The sequence below is a fragment of the Pelecanus crispus genome, chromosome 13 (genome assembly GCF_030463565.1).
Source record: "Pelecanus crispus isolate bPelCri1 chromosome 13, bPelCri1.pri, whole genome shotgun sequence".
Classification (NCBI taxonomy): Eukaryota; Metazoa; Chordata; class Aves; order Pelecaniformes; family Pelecanidae; genus Pelecanus; species Pelecanus crispus.
The window spans coordinates 1310484-1330628 of NC_134655.1; the positions used below are offsets into that span (position 1 = coordinate 1310484).

General features: G+C 49.0%; 1 protein-coding gene across 2 annotated transcripts; it reads left to right on the top strand.

Annotated features, from left to right (window-relative positions):
* Positions 1–31: 31 nt before the first annotated feature.
* On the top strand, positions 32–19559 carry VAMP7 (vesicle associated membrane protein 7). Of its 2 annotated transcripts, XM_075720479.1 has the most exons (9): positions 40–69; positions 6112–6220; positions 6891–7049; positions 10291–10348; positions 10972–11109; positions 13750–13840; positions 14482–14549; positions 17276–17368; positions 18067–19559. In XM_075720479.1, the coding sequence occupies exons 3-9, from the start codon at positions 6904–6906 to the stop codon at positions 18133–18135; spliced, it is 663 nt and encodes a 220-aa protein (XP_075576594.1). In that variant the 5' UTR covers positions 40–69; positions 6112–6220; positions 6891–6903; the 3' UTR covers positions 18136–19559. The 2 variants fall into 2 exon arrangements, with proteins under 2 accessions (XP_075576593.1, XP_075576594.1); XM_075720478.1 differs by lacking the exon at positions 6112–6220 and having other exon boundaries at positions 32–69.
* The last annotated feature ends 586 nt before the right edge of the window (positions 19560–20145 follow it).

Genomic DNA, 20145 nt, shown 5'->3' on the forward strand with positions numbered 1-20145 from the left:
GCCGGGGGCGGGCACCCAGCGCGGCGGGCGGCGGCGCCCAGCGAGGGCTGCGGCTGCCGCGGACGGGCGGTGAGCGGGGGCCGCGGGGGGGCCGGGCCCCTCGGGAGAGCCGCTTCTCCCCCTCAAGCCAGCGGCTGCGTCCCCGCTTCCCCCCACCGCGCCCCGGGGGGCGGCCGGGCCGCGAGTGGCCGGGCCCGCAAGGCCGGGAGGGCTGTGCGATGAGGGGAGGCGGGCGGCGGAGCCTGCCCCGGGCCGCTCGGAGGCCTCGCTCGGTGCCGGGGGGGGGCCGCCATGTCGCGGCGGGGCTGGGGGAGCTGCGGGACATGGCGGCGGCGGGCAGAGGCCGGGGCTGCTGCGCTGCGCTTGACCCCCCAGCGCCCGGTTGCTGGCGGGGCTGGCAGCGTGGATTTGGGAGACCGCAGAGCGAGAAATAACGACGGCTGCGCTCGCAGGGAGCAGGCACCATTCGCAGGCTGCCATAAGCGAGCGGGGTTTAGGGTGCAGGCGTTGCCTCGCTGGCGAGCTGCTTATTGAGGAGCTGTCGCGCTCTGTGTCTTTACCCCTCTTCCAAAACATGCTGCGCCGCCTGCCAGAAAAGCTGGCGGGCCTGGGAGGGAGACCGCGTCAGTCTGAAGCGATTTATTTCCATGCTGGTGAAGCGGGCCTGGGCAGCAAGCTGTGCAGGCAGAGGGGAAGCTAACCTTGCTTCAAGCCGGTGCGTGAATGTCACGCTCCTCGGGCTTCACGTGAACAGACAAACTACAGGGCTTAACGTCGGAATATCCTCTGGAGACATAACGATTTGCGGGTGCCAAGGAAGGGTTAAAGGGAAGTCTAGGCTACTTTGCGCCCGAAGTCGCCGCCGCACTTAAAACGATCTCCTTATTGCAGTCAGGCAGCCGGCAACTTGCAGGGTTGCGACACCTACGCCTGCTTCACGTTTAAAGCCAGCAGTAACGCGATGGCCTTTGCTTTCCGTCAGGAGGATTTCGGGAAATAGGAGCGGTAACCGCCTCCGTCCGTGGTTGGCTCTGAGGCTGTGAATCTTCTGGCCCAGAAGAAGGACTGGCGAGTCCCCGTGGCTGGCAAGGGCAGTGCCGCTGACAGAGGGTGGGCCCAGTGTTCTGGGTTCGCTTCTTGCCCCAGCTATCTTAACTGCCATCCCATAGTTTATTCTAGACCTTCGGGGTTTTCTGGGTGGCCGAGGAATGCAGCCTTTTCCCCCTTGCCCTCCTGATTCGGAGCCTTCCCATGCAAGGCCTACTTGATATCTCTTAAGCGAGTTTTTCTTTTAGGAAGGGTTGGTCTTGGCTACTTCCAGCCATTCAGTATTGTAAGGTTAGCTGGAAAAGAGTTGTGATCTTTAGGTCATACAAAGGGGTTGATTTTGCGGGATTTAATTCCTGACTCTCTTGCAGCTTCTGAGGAGAGATGTCCTCCAGCAGTTTAATAGATTTGTATTACTAACAAAAGCCATGCGTGAGTTTTACAGGGCTGCGTGAGACACTGCTTGTAGAGAGAAATACGCTCCCTGTTCATCTGTTTTATTTCATTTAATCCGCTCAGCCCAAAGCAGGGGCAGGTGTGGTTGCAAAGTATGTGGCTGCTGTCTCCTAAGTCAGGCTGAGGACTGTGAATCCATCAGTTGATTTCCTTGCCAGACTGCGGGATCCTACGGCGTCAACGAGTGTCACCTTGCTGAGGTACTATTGAACTGTCACCTCACTCGTGTGAGTTCTGCAAATACCCAATATTAAAAGAATGGAGACGTTTAGGAGTTGTCCAAACCACTTTGCAGTCCTCAGTTTGAAGCTGGAGGAGTTCTGCCCTGGGAATTAAGGTGTCCCTTTGCTTGTGTGGCCTTCACAGTTCTGAGGTTAGTCTCTTGCTGCCTTGCAGGCTGCTGATCTTTTGCAGCGTGTGTGGCAGGGGGAAGGGTTTGTGGTTTGTTTTTCTTTTATTTTTTTCTCTTTTACAACTGCTCCTTTATATTGGTCCTGTTCGTTGAGTGTTTGCAATGTGAAGAGATTGGTTTCTTGATACTTGACAGTCACCCGATTGCTCAAGAGGCTTAGTTGTGTTTGTTTGTTCCTGGCTGCGACCTGGTATTGTACCACGCACCGACACGGTTCTGGTTCGGTTGCTGGACTGGCTAAAACGTTGCAGATGACTGTATCTTGGTGGATCTGAAGGCGCGTGGTTGTGTAATAAATTCCCCTTGGTTTAAGCTGGTATCATTGCAGATCAGTGTGCTAACTGTTCACAAATTCTTGGACTTGTGCTGCTCAGCAGTTCCTCGTTGTTAGGAAAACCAGGGTTGGTAGCACCTGAAGAGATCAGGTGTTGAGTGAGTAGAAAACAGAATAAAGTGTATTTTGTGTAGTTTGCATCTTCTGGCTAAATTAGTCAAAGCTAAGGTGTAGGATAGGGGATGAGTCTAAGCTTGTAGAGAATCACTTGTAAAGGACTGGACAGTTGAATATTTTGTTGTTGTTGGGGTTTTTTTGGCCACAGGTGTTACCTTTTTGCTGGGAGAATGTTTGTGCTCTCTCTGTAGCCTTGTCAGGAGTGAGCTGCTGTCGCTGTAATCAGGAGAAACTAGGAACAGTTGCATGGCAGTTAATCATTTCTTTTTATGAGATCAAAATCAGCTGTGTGGCTGCCCTTGTCTCTGGTGTGATAAGCATTTAACTGGAGTTACCCAGGGTTTAGTTTTGTTTCATCTTTGTTTATAAATGTGTTGGGCCAGGGGTTTTGCTTGGCTTCTCTTCTGCTTCGGCTTCTTCAGGTGGAGGTAGCGGCTCCTGCAGGAAGGTTCCAAGGATTTACTCATTCCTTTATGTTTTCGCTCTGAGTAATCCCCGCTTCTGCTCGATGCCGTGTCCAAATACTCTGATCTTAAATGATGTTGTGAGCATCAGGCTAAAGCTTCTGGTCTCTTCAGGGCTGTGGAGGGTGGACTTGTGATTAGTAACTTACTCAGCTTGTGTTTAACTAGAGGTAGGTGAGTCTTGCCTAAGAGCACTAGAGTCCCACTTTGTGACCCTCGGCCTTCCATGTCTGTAGCCCTGTGCTTGGAGGAGTTTGCGAGCAGCTTTTTAAGGCCGGAGGCAGAAAAATATCACTGCGATCTGCGACTGCTTTTCCTGCTCTCATGCAATCAACATGTGGTTGATGCAGCAATTTGAGGCTGGCTCTTTCTTTTTTTTTAAAAAAAAAGCCAGCTCTGCTAGGCTGGCCACGTAAGTCTTCTGTGGCGAGATGTCAGAACACTCAGTGCTGGTTTGTGTGTATGCAGGTTGACCGGTCTCTGGGCTCTCCTAGATACAGGTTTCTGGAAGGAAGTTTGGATTTTCTGTAGTGGGGCAGCTCTAAAATGCTCTCGGCAAGATGAGACCTGGCAGGCTGCTTCAGTGACTCTGGGAGGAAAAGGTTGTGGTCGGGCTTCTAAGAGGCTTTGCAAATGACTTGGCGCTCTGCTTGTCATGTGATGTTCTTGGTAGTTTGAGTGTTGCAAGAGTTGATAGGATGCCTTGGAAGCGTGTTTTTAAACTGCTTTAAGGCATTTGCTGTAAACTGGGAGCGCTGGGACTTCGTAGGCCTTTGTGTAACCCTTAATTGTTCCTGTACGAGAAGAGCAGCCCTAAAGCTCGAGTGCTGTGAGAGTTGTAACCTGGACCGTGGATCTGACTTGGCAGGCCACCTGCTTTGCTGCTTGAAGATATTACTTGCACTTCATAGTATTTCTCCCTGGGAAAAAAAAAAAAAAAAAATCCTGAACTTCTGTGGAGTAAGTGATTCTCAGTGTTACGAATGGCTGTGCTCAGTCAGACCAAAGGTGGGTCTGGCTCTGTGGTGGGATGCCTGGGGAGGAGTGGAAGAATAGAAGAAACTCCCGATAAACTCTTAGGCACTGGTGAGCAGCTGCTGGGGTGATGTTTATTTAATAGTGATTCTTTTCCTCCATAAACTTGTCAAGTACTTCCTGCACTCATGTGAACTCTCCTCTGCCACGATAACGTGTGGGAACGAGCTTCAGAGGATGCATTGTGTGAAGAACTACTTCCTTCTGCTGGAACCTGTTCTTGAACTTTCTTTTCATTTTTGTATTACAGGTAGTGAGTAATCGCGACTTTCTTCTCTGCTTTCTATTCTTTCTCCTTGGGTGTCTTTGTGCTGAGGAGTTCCTTAGAAAGTGTGTAAGGGGAAAATCCTGTTACCCTTGCTTTTCCATGCTCTGTAACTTCATCTTCAGGTGGACATTGACATTGCCTAATTGACCTTAATAAGCACCACCTGGCCTTAATGTTTAAAGATCATCTCCTCTTAGATATGAAAGAATTTGGGTTCTTTTCTGTAATGCGGACAGGCTTGGTGTTAACGGGCAGTTGGGAGCCTGCAAGCCAGCATACCTGTGGCTGTGGGAGGAAACAAAACCAAGCCTAGCTGTTTGTCACCAATTTGTACCCACATTGTTAGAGGAGCTGGAGCTTGCATGCTTTGGGCTGGGAGGGAGGGGGACAAGGCAGGGGAACAGCTGTTTGCAAACCCCAATCCCTTCACCAGTAGCGAAAGGGGTGGTGTGGGTGCTCTCCGCCTTCCTCCTTCCTAACAGATTTTGTGCAAGCCTGTCAGCTGGATGTAAATCCTGTCATTTAAATCCCTGAGCCGTGTCCACATGAGGTTGGCATCTAGGTGGGAGCGGTGGGTGAATGCTTGGACAGGGTGGGTGAGGACAGGGGAAGTCGTCATCTCGGGAAGAGCAGCAGGTAGATGCAACAAGTTGCCTTTGTTCCGAAAATAGGTCTTGCTGTGAGAAAACACAGGTCTTGCTTGTAAACAAGAAGCAAGCCCTGCAAAGCAGCACGAGGGGCTTCCCCTGTGCCCTCGGTGGAGGCAAAGGGGCACGTATGTGGGTCGGAGGAGCGCCAGCTTTCGGCCGGGAGGAAGTGAAAGCAGCAAATCTGTTCGGGGGAGCTGCTGCCGAGTGCTCTGGTGCTTCCTCCCCCCTTCAGTTATTGATGCCCTTTTGTTGTGTTTCTGGTCTGGAAGAGCAAAGGAGAACAGCTTATCTGGGAACTTGCGTTTGCATGGGGTGAGGCTTTGCTGTGTTCTCCCTTCCCCTTTCCTGGCACTGTGAATTCCCGCAGGTTTTCTAGAGTGCGCTTGGCTGGCTGCTCTGCTCCAAAGCAGTGTCCCTTGAGACCTCTTAATATTCTGCTTCCTGCTTTGCTTGCTGCAGCCCCTTGTCGAACCCATCCTTTGCCTTCTGTTCCCTTCGGCAGCGCTGGCTCTGAATCCCTCAGTGCTCCGAGGTCATTGTAGCTTAGCCGTGGAGTCTATTCTCTGAATAAATCCACGAGTTTATTCTTTTTCCCCTCCAATGTTGAGCTCTTAAACTTGCGGGAGGTTTGGGAGATTACCTGATTGTTGCTGGCCAATCCTGAATCTGTCAGGCCCAGACAAAGTGAGTCCCAACGGGGTGGGGTAGTGACCGTATCTCAACTTCATGGCTTCGTTAACAGCTCTGCATTCCTCCACCACCTCTTCCACTGTTGCCGTGATCATTTGTGCATCAGTTCACTCGAAAGCATAAGCTCTTCAGGGCAGATCTCTCTGCGCAGTGCTCGGTAGGACCGACCCCTGACAGAGAAGAGATCGATAGGTGACCTCAGTCCGTGCCGGAGGGGTGGAAAGTCTGGCTGGGCATAGCCTGTGTTCAGTCGTTCTGCCTGTGGTCTCGGGATCCTGAAGCTAAACCGCTGCTGCTCTGCTGTTGTGCCTGTTTCTAGAGAGGTCTCCAAGCTACCTGGTTGCACTGAAATAGGTGTGTGCTCTTTCCAGCCAGAATGCAGAAGTTTCTAGACACAAAACAAGGCAGGCGGTATGACGGCAGTCAAGTGCAAGGTGGAAAATAAGATTTTTTTGGGTTTTGCAGGGTCAGAAGTCTTCCTAAGCCTCTTTTCTGCTTATGGATGTACTGGATCAGCCGAGCAGATGTCACGGCTGTGGTCTGACCTGTGGTTTCACATGTTACATCTTGGGTCTGTCGGTAGATTAATGTGATGATACTTACACTTGAGCTGATTGTGTCCCTTTATATGACAGCAGGCATGTTTTTCCAACTCTGGAGACTTTGCAGAAGTCTGGCCCTCGAACACTTGCGCGCTGTGACCTCTCCAGTTTGATACCTATGCGAGAACGTTGGCTTGTAGAAATGGTGTGTTGCTGAGGGTAATCAGTTTGCAAATGTGCTGTCTCGCTTTGAGAGGTGCAGGTTATGTGCTTTTGCAGAAGTCTTGGGACAACATACGCTTAGTGGGTGCCTTGACTGCTAAAAGGGGACGTGTGCGGTGTGACTCGAAGCAAGTGGCAGTTTTTCTGCTTCAGTTTGATAGCAATCAGAGCCAGGGCCTCACATCTAAACAGTCGTGTTAGGGATGGTGGGCTTGGTCTGTATAATGAGCTGCTGTTAACATAGCTGCGAGACAGTTACTTCCTTTCTGAACTTGCTGGCTGCGGGCAATTTTTTCAATAACAAGCAAGAAAAAACTTCAGGGTCAGTTGAAGAGCAGAAAGATGTACTAACAGCTAGAAATCTAGGTTGGAAACAAGGTAGGCAGTATTCGTTATGGGATCACTGACTGTAGGACACCATGCAGTTGCAATAAGAACAACGTTTTTCTAGAGATTATTGTAGTCTTGGTGTCATTCTGAAACAACCTAAAAGGGGAAACGAGAAGCTTTCTGATAATGGTAGCCTGTCAAAGTATCGAACAAGCTTATGCCTCCCTCCCATTATCTTGAGGGCTGAGAGAATACTGTTAAAATTATGATGCTTTCTCTGCCGAAGAATGCGAGTCCAATTCACGCTCTGTTTTTATTTCCAGGTAGTGTGAAGTCATGGCTATCCTGTTTGCTGTTGTGGCGAGGGGCACAACCATCCTTGCCAAACATGCCTGGTGCGGAGGAAACTTCCTGGAGGTGACAGAGCAGATCCTGGCAAAAATACCGTCTGAAAACAACAAACTGACCTATTCACATGGGAAGTGAGTAGCGCTTCTCTTTTGGGTATGGGAGGAGAGACTAGTGAACATGCACGAGGACAGGAAAAAATGGATTGTAGCCAAACTAATCTTTGGATGTGTTATGTTGATCAGTGTGCTGATTGAATGTACAGTCAGCTCAACAGCTACTTTTTTTTACCCAGAACTTTGCGGCATAACCAGGATTTGAATTTAGCTTAAGCAGTAAGTACTGAAGCAGCTGATATGAAATCAAGTTTTCTATTTTTATACAACTCCAAAGTGAGTTTGAGGGTGCTCAGCTGTGGATATCAAACTGTTGGAGTCTCTGGTATTTGGATTGTGGAGTCTTTTGCTGGCTTTTCTGAGGCTTGAACGTGGCTTTGGGTAAAACTGTCACCCTTCTCAGATCACTCGTGGATCCTGGTTGCTTTAAGTCATGCTGGCAGATGTTGTAGAGTCATCCTGAGCTACCGCAAATCCAGTCTGTGGGACAGAAGGATTTTTTCCCAGGCTTGTGCAGGTCTCTGAACAGCCCTTGGTCAGTGTTGAGAGAATGGAGGGATTAGATGTTACATCGCCTGAGACTGTGCTGACTTGTTAAAGTAGATAAGTCAGTGTGCTGGTGTGCAAACTAAAGAAAGAGCTATGGAGGAAGCAAGTTTAGAAGAGCTGGACCCCGCTTCAGCTCTGTCTTGGGAACTGACAGTGTGGCTGGGTTCTCAACATTGCGCAAGCTGTTGTGCTAAAGCTGTTTTGGCTGCCTGAGGATTCAAGAGAGAATTGGGGTAGTTTTCCTGCATCTTTCCCTGGCTTGGGAGCACTAAAAGTCCCTGGGGGAGAGCTTTCTGAGGAAGCTGCCTGCCCTGTGGTCTGCAGTACTTTGGATGCTGAATCTTTCCCCCGCTCCCCCCACTGTAATTTTAAGGGTACAGTTATTTTCTTTTGCTTTAACTTTTCCTTGAGTGCTGTTCAACCAACTACAAAGTTGAGTTTTAGGAGTGCCATAGTGCGCTTTTATAGATGAAAACTTGAATTGTGTTAGAGATTGGTTTGCTCTTTGCTAGGGAGCACTGGGAGGTAACTAAGACATCTACACTTGCAAAGGATGCTGCAAAGCGTGCAATCTTTTGCTCGTTACTGACTGTTTCATTAATGAGGATTTAACAAAGGTGGCAGAAGATCACTGCAGTTTGTGGTTGTTCTGCTTTGCATTGTGCTATTAAAACATACAGATGCCATGCTGCAGCTCTGGGCTCTTGGCATCAGAGTGTCTCCTCTACTAAAGAGTCTCTTCTGACAAGTCTTACATTGGCTTATTTTCTGTGATTTGCACAACCACCTCTTTGGTCAGAATCTGCCAACACTGCCTTCCCTCTAGGAGAGGGGAAGGAAGAGTTCCTATCCATCTGTTCGGGGGGAATTTTCACACACGCCTGGAGCTGGCAACTTCTTCCTGCTGTCAAAAAGCAAGGGGTTTGGTTTGTAGAGATACAGAACGGCCTCTTTTTTTTCCTTGACCAGGATAACTGGGCAGAATGTGAAAGCTGTGGAGCTGAGCGAGCACAAGGAGTTGTCGTTCTTCCTTTCTGTAGGGTTTCAGGGATCCTTCTGCCTTGCCAGGGTCCCAGCCTGTAGGCTAGAAAATTACCCTGTTATCTGCCTGTCTAGGTTTGTTTCTGCTCTTCTGAAACAGGAAAAAAGTTGAGTTTCTTTAACTTTGAACTTCTTAAACTCTTTTAACGAGCTCTTTTTGGTTTTAAGAAGAACTTCTGTGTCTCTTATATAATCTCCAAGGAAAACCAGCCCTCTAGCATCAGGAGTTCTTGGGGTTATGCTGTCTCTGCTCTAAAGATTCTCCTACAAGTCACTGGGGAGCCTACAAGGTAGTACCAGACGAGCTTTACCTCTCTCCTTCCAGGAGGGAGGGGCAGTAGTTGCAGATATGCAGGGATTTTTTTTTTTTTTCCATGAGAACAGACCTTCAGGGCAGTAAACTATACTTCTAGCCCACCCCTAAAGCTTATTTCAGTGTCTTCTTGTTTATATAATACAGAACCTGAGTCTGAAAGCTACTGAGCTGTTCCCTTAGGGCTGTGCAAGGCAACTGCTGTGCAGCAAGTGCATTAACTTGCTTTTATTCTGGAGTTTGTAAGAGGGTCCGCATGCTTACTGGGGAAACTTTTGGGAATACACAAATGTCGAAGTGAAAGGATACATAGAGTTTTTCATTAGGAAAAAAAAAAAAGAAGACTATTCATGTGGCCTTTGTGCAACTCTATTCCTATTTTGTCCTGTTGTACTCATCGGAAGCATACATCACCTACTGCAGCACCAAATGGTGGTGAGGGGGCATGTAATAAAAAAGCAACAGCTAAAGCCAGTGAGTTGAACTAGAATGGTCTGATCAGTTCTGGTTTGGGTTTAGTTGTGTATGAACTAAGGGGTTTGTTTTCTGGTGGGCCTAAAATAACAGCTTGGTTTAATTTTGATAGGAAAATATTGCTTTGAGCTGGTTTGCACTGTTTTTCAGGATACTGAGGGTTGCATTTAACTAACATCTGTGTTCGCTCAGCACCACCAAAGGCATCTTTACATGAATAGTTAACCTAGCCACATGATTCGAGCCTGTTTAGCCTGATTATTGTTCTATCTAATTCATTTTCTGCTGTGGTTGCTTTTGTTTCTTGGGCTTTGCAATGAAAACCAAAGGCAGCGCAACCCAGTGGTCATACAAACAAGGCTGAAGAAGCAAGTCACTGTAGCAGCGAGGTTCACCAGAGGGTTATCTCTCTGGTCACTCCAATTAACTGCAGCTCTTCACATGTGAACTAGTGCGTGGATGCTTGTATGTACGTTGATTAGGATTAGACATAAATCTTACGCCGGGTATCCTGTCAAGGTTTTGGGTTTACACGTAAGTAACTGGAAGAACGTGGAACTGGAGTTGGCTGGCAACTAGATGTCCCACAGAGTTACTGCTAAGCACGGAGTGCTGTGAAGTGTGTGAGGCCAGTGATTCTTTAACATGTGGGTGGTTTCTAATTCAGTGTAGCTTATAGGGATGGAGACACTTAGCTCAACAAAGGTGGCTGGGATATGTTGGCATCTGTGTGATTTCCTGTAGAGTAACTGGAATTAGCTCTTCTACTTCTCCAGCCCTTGAAGGCCCCGCAGGCGGTAGTGTCTTCTAGAAGATGAGTCCTGTGGCAGCTCCAAATGACCTTTTATTTTTTTTTTTTTTTTTCTTTTTTCTTCTCTGCAGTTATCTGTTTCATTACATCTGCCAGGACAGGATTATATACCTCTGCATCACAGATGATGTAAGTATTTTGGCTGCAGCTATTGCGCAGACAGGCTCTTTGCAGGTTTTGGCTTTTTTTGTATCTGTACGTCAAAGGAAATCAATAGCGGGTGCTAATCTGAGGTGCCTTTTTTTTCCCATTGGAGCTACTGCTTGTGTTCTCATTCACATCTCTTACAGCTTTGAAGTCTAAGCCTGGAACTGAAGTGCATGTGAATAGTTAGTTTTGAGCTTAAGTTCTTGGTTTTGTCTGGTTTCTTTCAGCAGCCCCAGTGCAGCAGAATCTAGATGTAGAGGCTAGCCTTTAATTGTCAGTGAAATGTGCATAATACTACTCCTCAATTCTGGAAGTGTTGAAGCAAAAACTTCTCCCTCGCTGGAAAAAGGTACCAGGCACAGAATTAGAGCTATGGATACCCCAGTAAAGCCTGCTGCCAACCAAACCAATGTCCAGGAAGCTGAGGCTGAAATCTGGCTGCTGCTCAGACCCCAGGATAACCAGTCAAATCCCATAGTGTTACGCGCAACATGCCTGTTAAGAACTGATAATTACAGTTTCCCTACAACTGGCTACGTGCCCCGTACGCTTCATTATTCTGGACTTGGCACAGCTCTGGATGTTTTCTGCTCTCTTCCTTCCAGGACTTTGAACGATCCAGAGCCTTCAACTTCCTGAATGAAATCAAGAAGAGGTTTCAGACCACATACGGCTCAAGAGCACAGACAGCCCTTCCCTATGCAATGAACAGCGAGTTCTCAAGTGTCTTAGCTGCGCAGCTGGTGAGATCCGTTGCTGAACGGGGTTTCCCTAACAAGCCAAACTTCTCCCCAGAAATTTTCTGACTCGGAACTGAAGCGCCATGCTGAGTCTGGGTATAAAGCCAGGGGAGTCGGCTGTTCTCCCCACGCTCACGCTGCAGCCGGGTTGCTTTGCTGCTTTGGTGGTAAAAATGGGTGGGGTTAAAGTGATGCATTAACTGTTTGTACCAGGTAGCTGCACTGCAGATTAGATCCTAGTGGTAACGTGAAATGTCAAACCTAGTTCTAGTTGACCATCCAGTGGAAGCTAACATCACTGTCACTAAGAGCAAGACAAACGCCTGTTGCTCCGTTTCTGTTAAACTAAACTTCAGAACTTGAGTATCTAGTAATCCCTAACTGCCTCTCGCTTCTCTCCTCCTTACTTCATGGTAATTTCAGTAGCGCGCTGCTGGAGCGTGACAGGAGATTTGCTTATGTTACTGCATCCTTTTCAGGAGGAAAGAAAAGTGGACTTGGATTACAGTCAAGTGTTGTATACAGAACCATGGTAGACTCTCCAGCTAGCTTGCACAGATGCTCCAAGGATTTCCGTTCCCAAGATAGGTAGGAGGTTAAGGAGCAGGATAAATGACTTGTGAAAGGTCCCACATCCTCTGACCCTTCCAACCCCAAAATTAAAAGTGTGAGGGTTACTACAAAAGCAAGGGGAATATCTGTGTCAGCCTCAACTTGCACTTTTCAGCTGAGGCTGTAGTGGCGTTTAGGACGATGCTGGATTCCAAGTCTAGGGACTGTAGGCACTGTAGTCTTTGCAAGACGAGTTGCTCCACCAGTACGATTCCAGTCTGGAAGGAAGTCGAAGCCCATGTCAGTGGGGTCTGTGCAGGCACTGAACAAGGGACAGAGCACCTTGGCGCGGTGCTGCGAGCTCGGCTGTGGCAAGGAAGGCTGCTGTCGGGGAGCAGCTGCCCGCAGCGTAAGGTTTCTTCTCACCCACCGCTCTCGTGGTTGCCTGGTTCTGGCAGGGCTGTGGTGGCAGCCCTCTCCTGCCGTGTGCGAAGGGAGCAGTCCGTCCTAGCTTTCCCCTGGCAACAGAGCACGTTGCTTTCCGTGGCTGGAACTGGATGGCACTGCTGTCCTGATGTGTTCCGGCTTCTTCTGTCTTGATTTTATTGGCCCCGTTGACAGCTCAACTAAAGCCGAGTTCTGGATGTTGTCATTGGGGCACATACAAAATACTGTCAATCTCCTTTTTAAGAAATTCCCGGGTTTTAGAAGACTATTCTAGCTACGCTGGGTCTGTTCTTGGACTCCTGAAGGGAAAGGTTGAGCTGGAATCTGCTTCCCTCTCGAAGCGCAGAGGAGTTATGTGCTTACTTTGCTTACCGCAGCAGTCTCATACAGCCTGGATGCTACCATCCCATTTTCACAGAAGCACTTTGCTTGCTCTGTATTGTATTTCAGGTGTGGCAAAGCCCGCAGCTGCCAGGCAGGAGAGATTTGAGAGCTGTATCGCTTTATGTATTTTATTCACAGCAGTATATCGGTATAGCTTCTGAAGTATTTAGGTGCACAGCGTAGTGTTTGCATTTTCCTTCAGCCCTCTATAGAACGAGATGCATCTCACAGAGCACTTTTTCTTAATGCAGCCTTGGCTTGATGTGTAACCTGGGTCTGCAAACACCCCCCCTGCCCTGCTTCAGTGGGGATTTTTTTGTGGGGGAGAGGAGAAAAAGCAGAGAGCAGTTGCTGTAGGTGTGGGATTGGGCTGCTCTTAAAATATGAGCTGCTAATGTAGCGGGAATGTTGCAGTTCACACTTCTCCCTGGTGTTTGGTCTGCAGGGGTATACTTCCCGCACCTGCGGAGAAAACGGGCCTGGGGAAAGCACAGACCTGTTGCTAGATGTAATGTCAAATGAAATGAATGAAGTCAGATGGAAAATAGAGAAGGAATAAATAACTGCCCTGTGACTCATGATCAATAGCCTTATTATTGCACTAAACCTCAGGCTGTACGGTCTACAAGACAAGTGTTTCGAATGTTCTGTTGAAGAGTCCTTAATTGATTACCTACACGTCATAACCTGAGCAATGTTTTGGGGTTGGTTTTTTTTTTTTTTTTTTGTTTGACACCTCCCTTGAATTAAAGATTAGATGTCCTTGGAATATTGGCTTTCAGGGCTCGTACACAATCTGTATCTGGGGCAACTACAACTGGTGCTGTACACGTGGTGTAGGAGGTTCTCAATTTGCTCTGCTGTGGCTGGTGAGCGCGGTGTGTGGGAGTGGGACCACTGAGAGTAGCCCAGGCATTTACTGAACCGTATCTCACAGATTCTGGTCTTAACTTCCCTTCCTTGCTGCCAGTCGCTTAGACTTTCGAAGGGGGCTGTTATTTCTGGGCTCCCTGGAAGTTGCAGGCACCTGGCTGCCCTGCAGCTCCTGCAGTGCAGGAGCAGATGGGCGCATGTGATCTGCAAGTGGCTGAGAAACTCAGATTTGGGTCTGCTACCCCCTTACAAATGTCGCAGGTAATTTGAAAACTGGCATTTATGTCTGTGCTGTTCTGTAGTGACCCGGAGTTTCCTTTTTTGTCTTAAGGAACTGAAGCGCAACGTTGAGGGTCCCTGCTTTCACTGACTATTCGTTTGTTACAGAAATACCACTCGGAGAGCAAGGGCACTGACCAGGTGGCAGAGACGCAAGCTCAAATCGATGAACTTAAAGGAATCATGGTTCGAAACATAGGTACCTGGCTTCCCTCAGTGCCACGCGTGCAGAGTTCCTCCGGGCCAGCACAGCAGTCCCGCAGGGAGTTATCGAGAGTGAAGCTGATGGTGGGGTGGCCTCTTTTGACAGGACGAGCTGATGAAGAAGGGGCTGGAGGAGCTCTGAGTTTGCAAGCTGTTACTTGGCATTGAACTTGGTTTGAGGGTGGCACGTGGGCGTGAGGAACGCTGTTTGAGATGAACTTGCACGGCTCGTGATGGGGTGAAGCACGCTCTGGATTTGGTCTCTTTGTCACTGTGGCTTTCCTGCCGCTGCTGTGAGGAAAATCCTCCTCGGTAGCTTACTTTTTTTTTTTTTTTTTTTTTGTTGTGCATGTGTCAGACTCTGGTTTGGGTTTTGACAGATCTGACCACTTAAAATAGAGGGTTAGATCTGGAATTGGCCAAAATTGAGTCAGGTCAGTCCCAAAACGTAGCCTGTGTGACGTGAGGCTGTTCCTTAAGTACTGTTGCCTGGCAATCTCTGAAAGGCTGAGAACTACTTGATGTCTAATAACCCACTGCCAAGAGCTCCTGGCTTGCAGCTGAGCTTGGGTATTGGAAGCAGCTTTTTGCCCTGGGATTCTACCTACAGATTTGGATTTTTGTCTCTTTCTCCAGACCTGGTGGCACAAAGGGGAGAGAAGCTGGAGTTGCTGATCGATAAAACAGAGAATCTTGTGGATTCGGTAAGTCTGGGGAAGAACTTAAAAGTGGGGAAATAGTGTTACTGCATCGATTGTGCTCCTCGGGGAGCAGTGGAGCTGAAGAATGGCATCTAGAGCCACTTTTAAACAGACACTGAAGCAGCTAGATTTACAGGTAATCCTTCCCTGTGTCAGACACAAGCCCTGCCTTATTTTTCCCCCCCTCCTTAAAGCTGTTTCACAAGGTGCATCCCAGCCTTGCAGCTCCTTTTAGAGAATGAAGGTGTCCCGTGCATCTCTGCTCTGGATCCTGCCAGTACCGCTGGGATTTGTTGGGCGACTGCTCAATACCAGGCTGCGCTGCTGGCCAAGGACCGGCTGCGCCATCCTGTTACAGAACCATCGTCAACTTGCTCCTCTTTGCTACAACCAGTGCACAGGCTGACACGCTGCCAGCACGAGCGGTGGTGTTTCTTGTCCTCGTCTCTTGTGCCAGAGGCGGGGGAAAACCCACTCTTTATCTGGAGCGATAGGAAAGCTAAAGACCGTAATTAAAACTTCTCTTGCAGCCTGGTCTGAAGTCAGCCTGATGCAGATAAACTGGAAATACGTTAATCTGTAGGGCTGTTCTAGTATACCAACAGGGAAAGTGTAGCTGGTTTTAAAAAAAAAAAAACCTGAGTTGTTCCACCTAAATAGTCTGTAAAAGACTCTGGAGCTTTGTGGAGTGTTTCTAAGTGAGAGAAGACTGAAAATCCCAAAATTTAACATAATTATAAAGCATTCAGTTACCTAGTAAAGTGTCGTACGCTCTGGAAGCTTTTTTGTCTTTCATCTGGGAATCCCTAGACCTGGCTCAGCACTTTCCTCTGCAGAGTCCTGGCTTGGTGCCCAATTCCTTGGGCACCTGACCCTCAGAAGGCAATCCTGAACCCAGCGGAGAGCCAGTGTCTCCTGTGTGGGGCTTCTGGAGATCCAAACACCTCTAAGCTGGCAAAAAGTACTCACGCTTTAGAGAGGTAGTAGCGATTCCTGGAGCTTTCCCAGTAGGGAACACTGTCCTGCAGCTATCAGGTGTTTAAACCTTACCACTTCCTCAGGTGGTGGTAAGAAGTAGTCTAACTTTGGGTAATGCTTGAGACAAATGGACTGGAATTCCTTCAGGAATTAGGCTGAATTCATGTAGGAGGTCTCCCAGGGAGTGTTGGTTCTGGGAAACCATGCAGAAAATGAAGGAGTGGGATATGCCTCCAGTGTGAACGTCTTGCAGCCCAGTGGTGAGCATCCTAGGAGATCCAGGGCTGATGTTCTCAGACTTCAGAGTGATGGACTGTGTTTTCTCACTCCTGTATGTATGAGCCTTGACCACCAGAATATTGTGCATAAACCAAACGTGTTGGACCCCTCCTAGCAACAGTGGCAAGGGCCCCTTTTGGGAGGGAGGTCTGCAGGAGGTGGTGGTCAGAGTAGCCCTGTCCTCTGGAGAACTAGGCTGGGCTGGGACGAGCTCTGCTGGTACCCAGCAGTCTGCTTCCACGCGTCGAAACCGCATGGCTGAGCAAGAGAAGCGCTCCTGAAGTTCAGATGGTGGCTGAGCATGGGGAATCGGCTTTAAGTCAAAATGACAGTTCGCCGGGAGGCAGTTCTGGCCTGGTGTAGCCTTGCCTTAAGAAAGTTGGGGGGTGGTTTGTGGGGAAAACCTGAAAGTAGCCAGCAGAGTGTGCTGCTGAGTTGGCTGCTCTGGGTGCCGCAGCCTTGCTCTGGGCAGGCGTAGCCTTGCGGGAGCTCTGCAAGGAAAGCGGGTGAGAACAGTTGTGCTAATGCAGCCTGTGGTGGGTGCTTCAGGTCATTTGGTGACCGAAACCTGTTTTGAATGGGTGGAATTGCAGGATACAGAGAGGAGACTTGTAACAGAGCGACCACAAGCTTTGCATAAAACGCAGGAAAGTTCTAGCATTAAAGGACTTGTCTAGCCCCTGTGGAACTGCTGTCAAGAGCAGCACCATGGGTTGTCTCATTGGAGCAGGTGTGTTTGCAATAATGAAGTTGCATGTAATGTGTTGGTGATTAGATCGGTAGTTCCATAAATATTTTGGAGCACTTCAGCTCCCAAAAGGTTGGAAATCAAATGAGAACCCAACCAAAAGTACTCTAAGGTAAAGCAGTCCTCGTGGGCAGCCTACGGACCCCGTGATACTCTGTGTGTAATTCTCCCAAGCTGAGCGTGGGCCAGTACAACCCCGAGCTGGTTCTGGGCTCACATGCACGCTCGATCTTGCCCCTAAAGGAGCGTGGGCGAGTTTTCTCTGCCTCTGGAGTGTTGTATTAGTGTGACTGCAGGAGTGCACTGGCTCTGGAGGAGATAACTGCAGCGGTTTGGGTTATTGGGGAGGTAGTAGCTGGGAAAAGCCTCTTCATCTAGCTTTTTGTGTTCAAAAAACGGGCAGACGTGGCACTTGGGGACATGGTTTAGTGGGCATGGGGGTGTCGGGGTGATGGTTGGACTGATGATCTTAGAGGGCCTTTCCAGCCTTACTGATTCCTGGTTTTACTTTCATTAAAAAATAATGCAGCCACCAAGCCAGGAAACATGAAATTATTCCTCTGCCCTTAATTGGTTCAGTGGTGGGCTTGGCAGTGATAGGCTAACGGTTGGCTTGGATGATCTTAAAGGGCTTTTCCAACCTAAACGATTCTGTGATTCTTGGGATGCAGCTTCCTTTGCAGCAGCTTCAGGAATTAATTAGTTGTTTTATTCTCTCTTGTAGTCAGTCACTTTCAAAACTACCAGCAGGAACCTCGCTAGAGCCATGTGTATGAAGAACCTCAAGCTTACCATCGTCATCATCATTGTATCACTTGTAAGTATGGAGCACAATAACCTTTAGCTCTTAAGTCAGGCTTAACTACTGGAAAATTCCAATAGCCTGTTAGTGTCTTTAGACCCACATGTACTCAGCTCTGTGCCTGGAAGGGTCTTAGTGGCGAAACAAGTGTTTTGATGGTCTTGTGGGAGGTGAGGAGAGAGGAGCATCGTGCCGGGCAGCTGCTCTTGTCAAGGCAATAGGAAAAGCTTCCCAGGCAGCACTGGCTGGCTCCGAAGTGCCCGTCTTAGCTGCCTTGCTAGCTCCATTAGAAGCTACGCTACTGAGTTTATGGCTACTCTATCTGTAATGGCTTTCTAGGCCTTAGTCCTGTTGGTATCTTGTTACTTAACTTCAAAGTAGCTTTTTTCCACTGTGACGGTGTACCTCCAGCCCATAATAAATGCCAACCGTGCAAACGTGGGGATGCTGAGGGTTAATTGCAGGTTAGATGTGTCTTTGTTGCCGCTGAACCCTCGTTCGTGTTTCGCTGGGGGACAGTTCTCCTCCCCATGTTGCTGTGAGGGCGTGGAGGAAGAGGCGCTGGCGCAAAGTCCTGCAGGGCTTTTGACAAGTTCATTAGGGTCTGGATAACCTGGGGTTTCCGGGCTTGTGTTTTGCTTGCCAGGCCGTCAGCAGCTGACTGAGTGATGGAGGCACAGTTCCGTAATGAAGTGGCTGTTCTCTTCCTCCAGGTTATCATCTATATCATTCTATCGGCGATCTGTGGTGGGCTTGCGTGGCCGAGCTGCGTGCAGAAGTAACTGGAGGCAGCTGGTGCTGGTCATCTGGAGATGAGAATCACAGGAGGGTGAAGAAGCAACCTACGGAATAACTCTTAATCTCTCACTACTGACACCTTCTCATTCTTCCATCCCTCCAGGACTTCAGACTTTTTTGCCTTATCCCCCCGAACAGGCCCAGCTGGTCACTGCTTCCATGCAGCTGTAACCTCAAGAATGGGCTGTTTTAAATTACTTGAAGGGATTTTTTTGTTTCTTTTCTTGTCCCAACTACAACCTTCTCAGCTGGGTGGGCGGTACGTCCGGCGCTGGAGGGTTATGTGCATGCTCGCCCGTGTGTCCCGTGTAGCTTTGCACTTTCGTGTGAGCGTGGAAGTGGAGAGCAGTACCGCTGGCAGCTGTCCGACCCGTGAGGGGGGTGCTGGTGGGTCAGGAGGGGCTGAGCCAAACTAACGGGGAGGGACAAGACGGGTTTATGTGAATTTCTACTTTCTACAAATACTGGAGATCCAGGTGCCTCTCCCTGCACGTCTGGCCTCGCGTGGTTCTGTAGCGTTTCAGCACAGAGGTTGCAAGTGTAATACTGGTAGTAAGAAAAAGAATGGCTTTTGGGCTAGGGCTTTATGCATTGTAGGATGTATGAAGTCTCCCTTTTCCTGGAAGTCGTTCTGCAGGTGGTAGGAGAGGGTGTTGGGTCACCTCAGTGTTTTGAAATGGCTGCCTCTTCATCCTCACTTCTTCCTCATCTTCCCCCCCCTTAATTTGTGGCTAAATCAATACAGTAAAGGAGGTGGTTGCATATAGTTAAGGTTGCAGCAATGTATCTGCTTTCTCACGTCATTTCTCCTGTTCTTGTTTTGAGGGTGGACTAAAATGAATACTGATGTTGTCACTTGCTAAGGTGAAACTGGGGGCCAATCTGTTGATCTGGCTGGATAAGGCGTCGGTGTCTGCTGCTTGTGCTTCTACTCTGAAGGCGTGCGCTAAAAACCGAGGACAGAGAAGGGGCGGAAGGTTGGAGTTCTCTATGGTGTGAAGAAGAAAGGCTCTTTCAGAGGATGTAGTAAGTTGTATGCCTCTGAAAGGAGGGGAAAAAACTAAAAAAAAAAAAAACCACAAACCAAACCCAAACCCGAGGCTAATAACCAAACGTAGGATCAGGCGTGCCGATGAGGGGCTGCTCTGAGGACAGGGGCTGCTTCGCCTGCTGTCGGAAGCTGCGATCGCCACGCTTCTGGCCCAGCCGGACATCGGAATCGCCCGCCCGGGCCCGGCTGCCGGGAGCCCCGGCTGTTGTTGCCCGGGGTGAGGTGCGTAGGGGCTTCTGTCTCCTATCTTCCAGGCTTGTTGCCAAGAGGTGAAATAGAAACAACTGAAATCTCATAAAAGTAGCGGATGGTCCACAAAGGAAGCCGCATCTTTTCGGCCCAGTGGCTTCGGGAAGTGGCTTCTAACGGGGGGTGGAAGCTGTCGAGGTAGGGGCAGGGGAGGCTGAATTTGGTGACTGAATCGGAGCACTTGGTTGGTGCCGTGTGTTCCCCGCGCCCTGCAACGCAAGCTTGCCACGGGTAGGGCAACAACGCGGGACTGCTGCTCCGCGCGCTTTGCTTGTAGGTTACACCGGCCTCGGAGCTTCCCAGCAGCTGCCGGATAAAGCGTTCGCCTATAAACTTGTGCGCTTGCTTGGATTTGTCTTCTCCTCGGCTGAAAGGTAACGAAGGGCAATTGGCTCTTGCTGTCCAGAAAGCGTCGGTGGCTCTGAGCAGCGCTGTGGGCGCTGGCATCTGTTTCTGTTTGCGTTAATCGAACGTAAAGCTTAAGAGAGAGGTTTCCTTCCTCTTCCCTCCTGCTCTTCCCGCCACCTGCGGTTCGGTGTACAATTGTGCATGTTTTAGGGATCGTTGACGTTGCTGTGTTCATTTCTATGATTTGTTGTCTTACGTACAAATACTTTTTAAAGAAAATCCTTTCCTTTTAAAGGACGCACTGAGGCATTAGTGTAAAAACAAAGTTAAACTTGATTTAAATAAA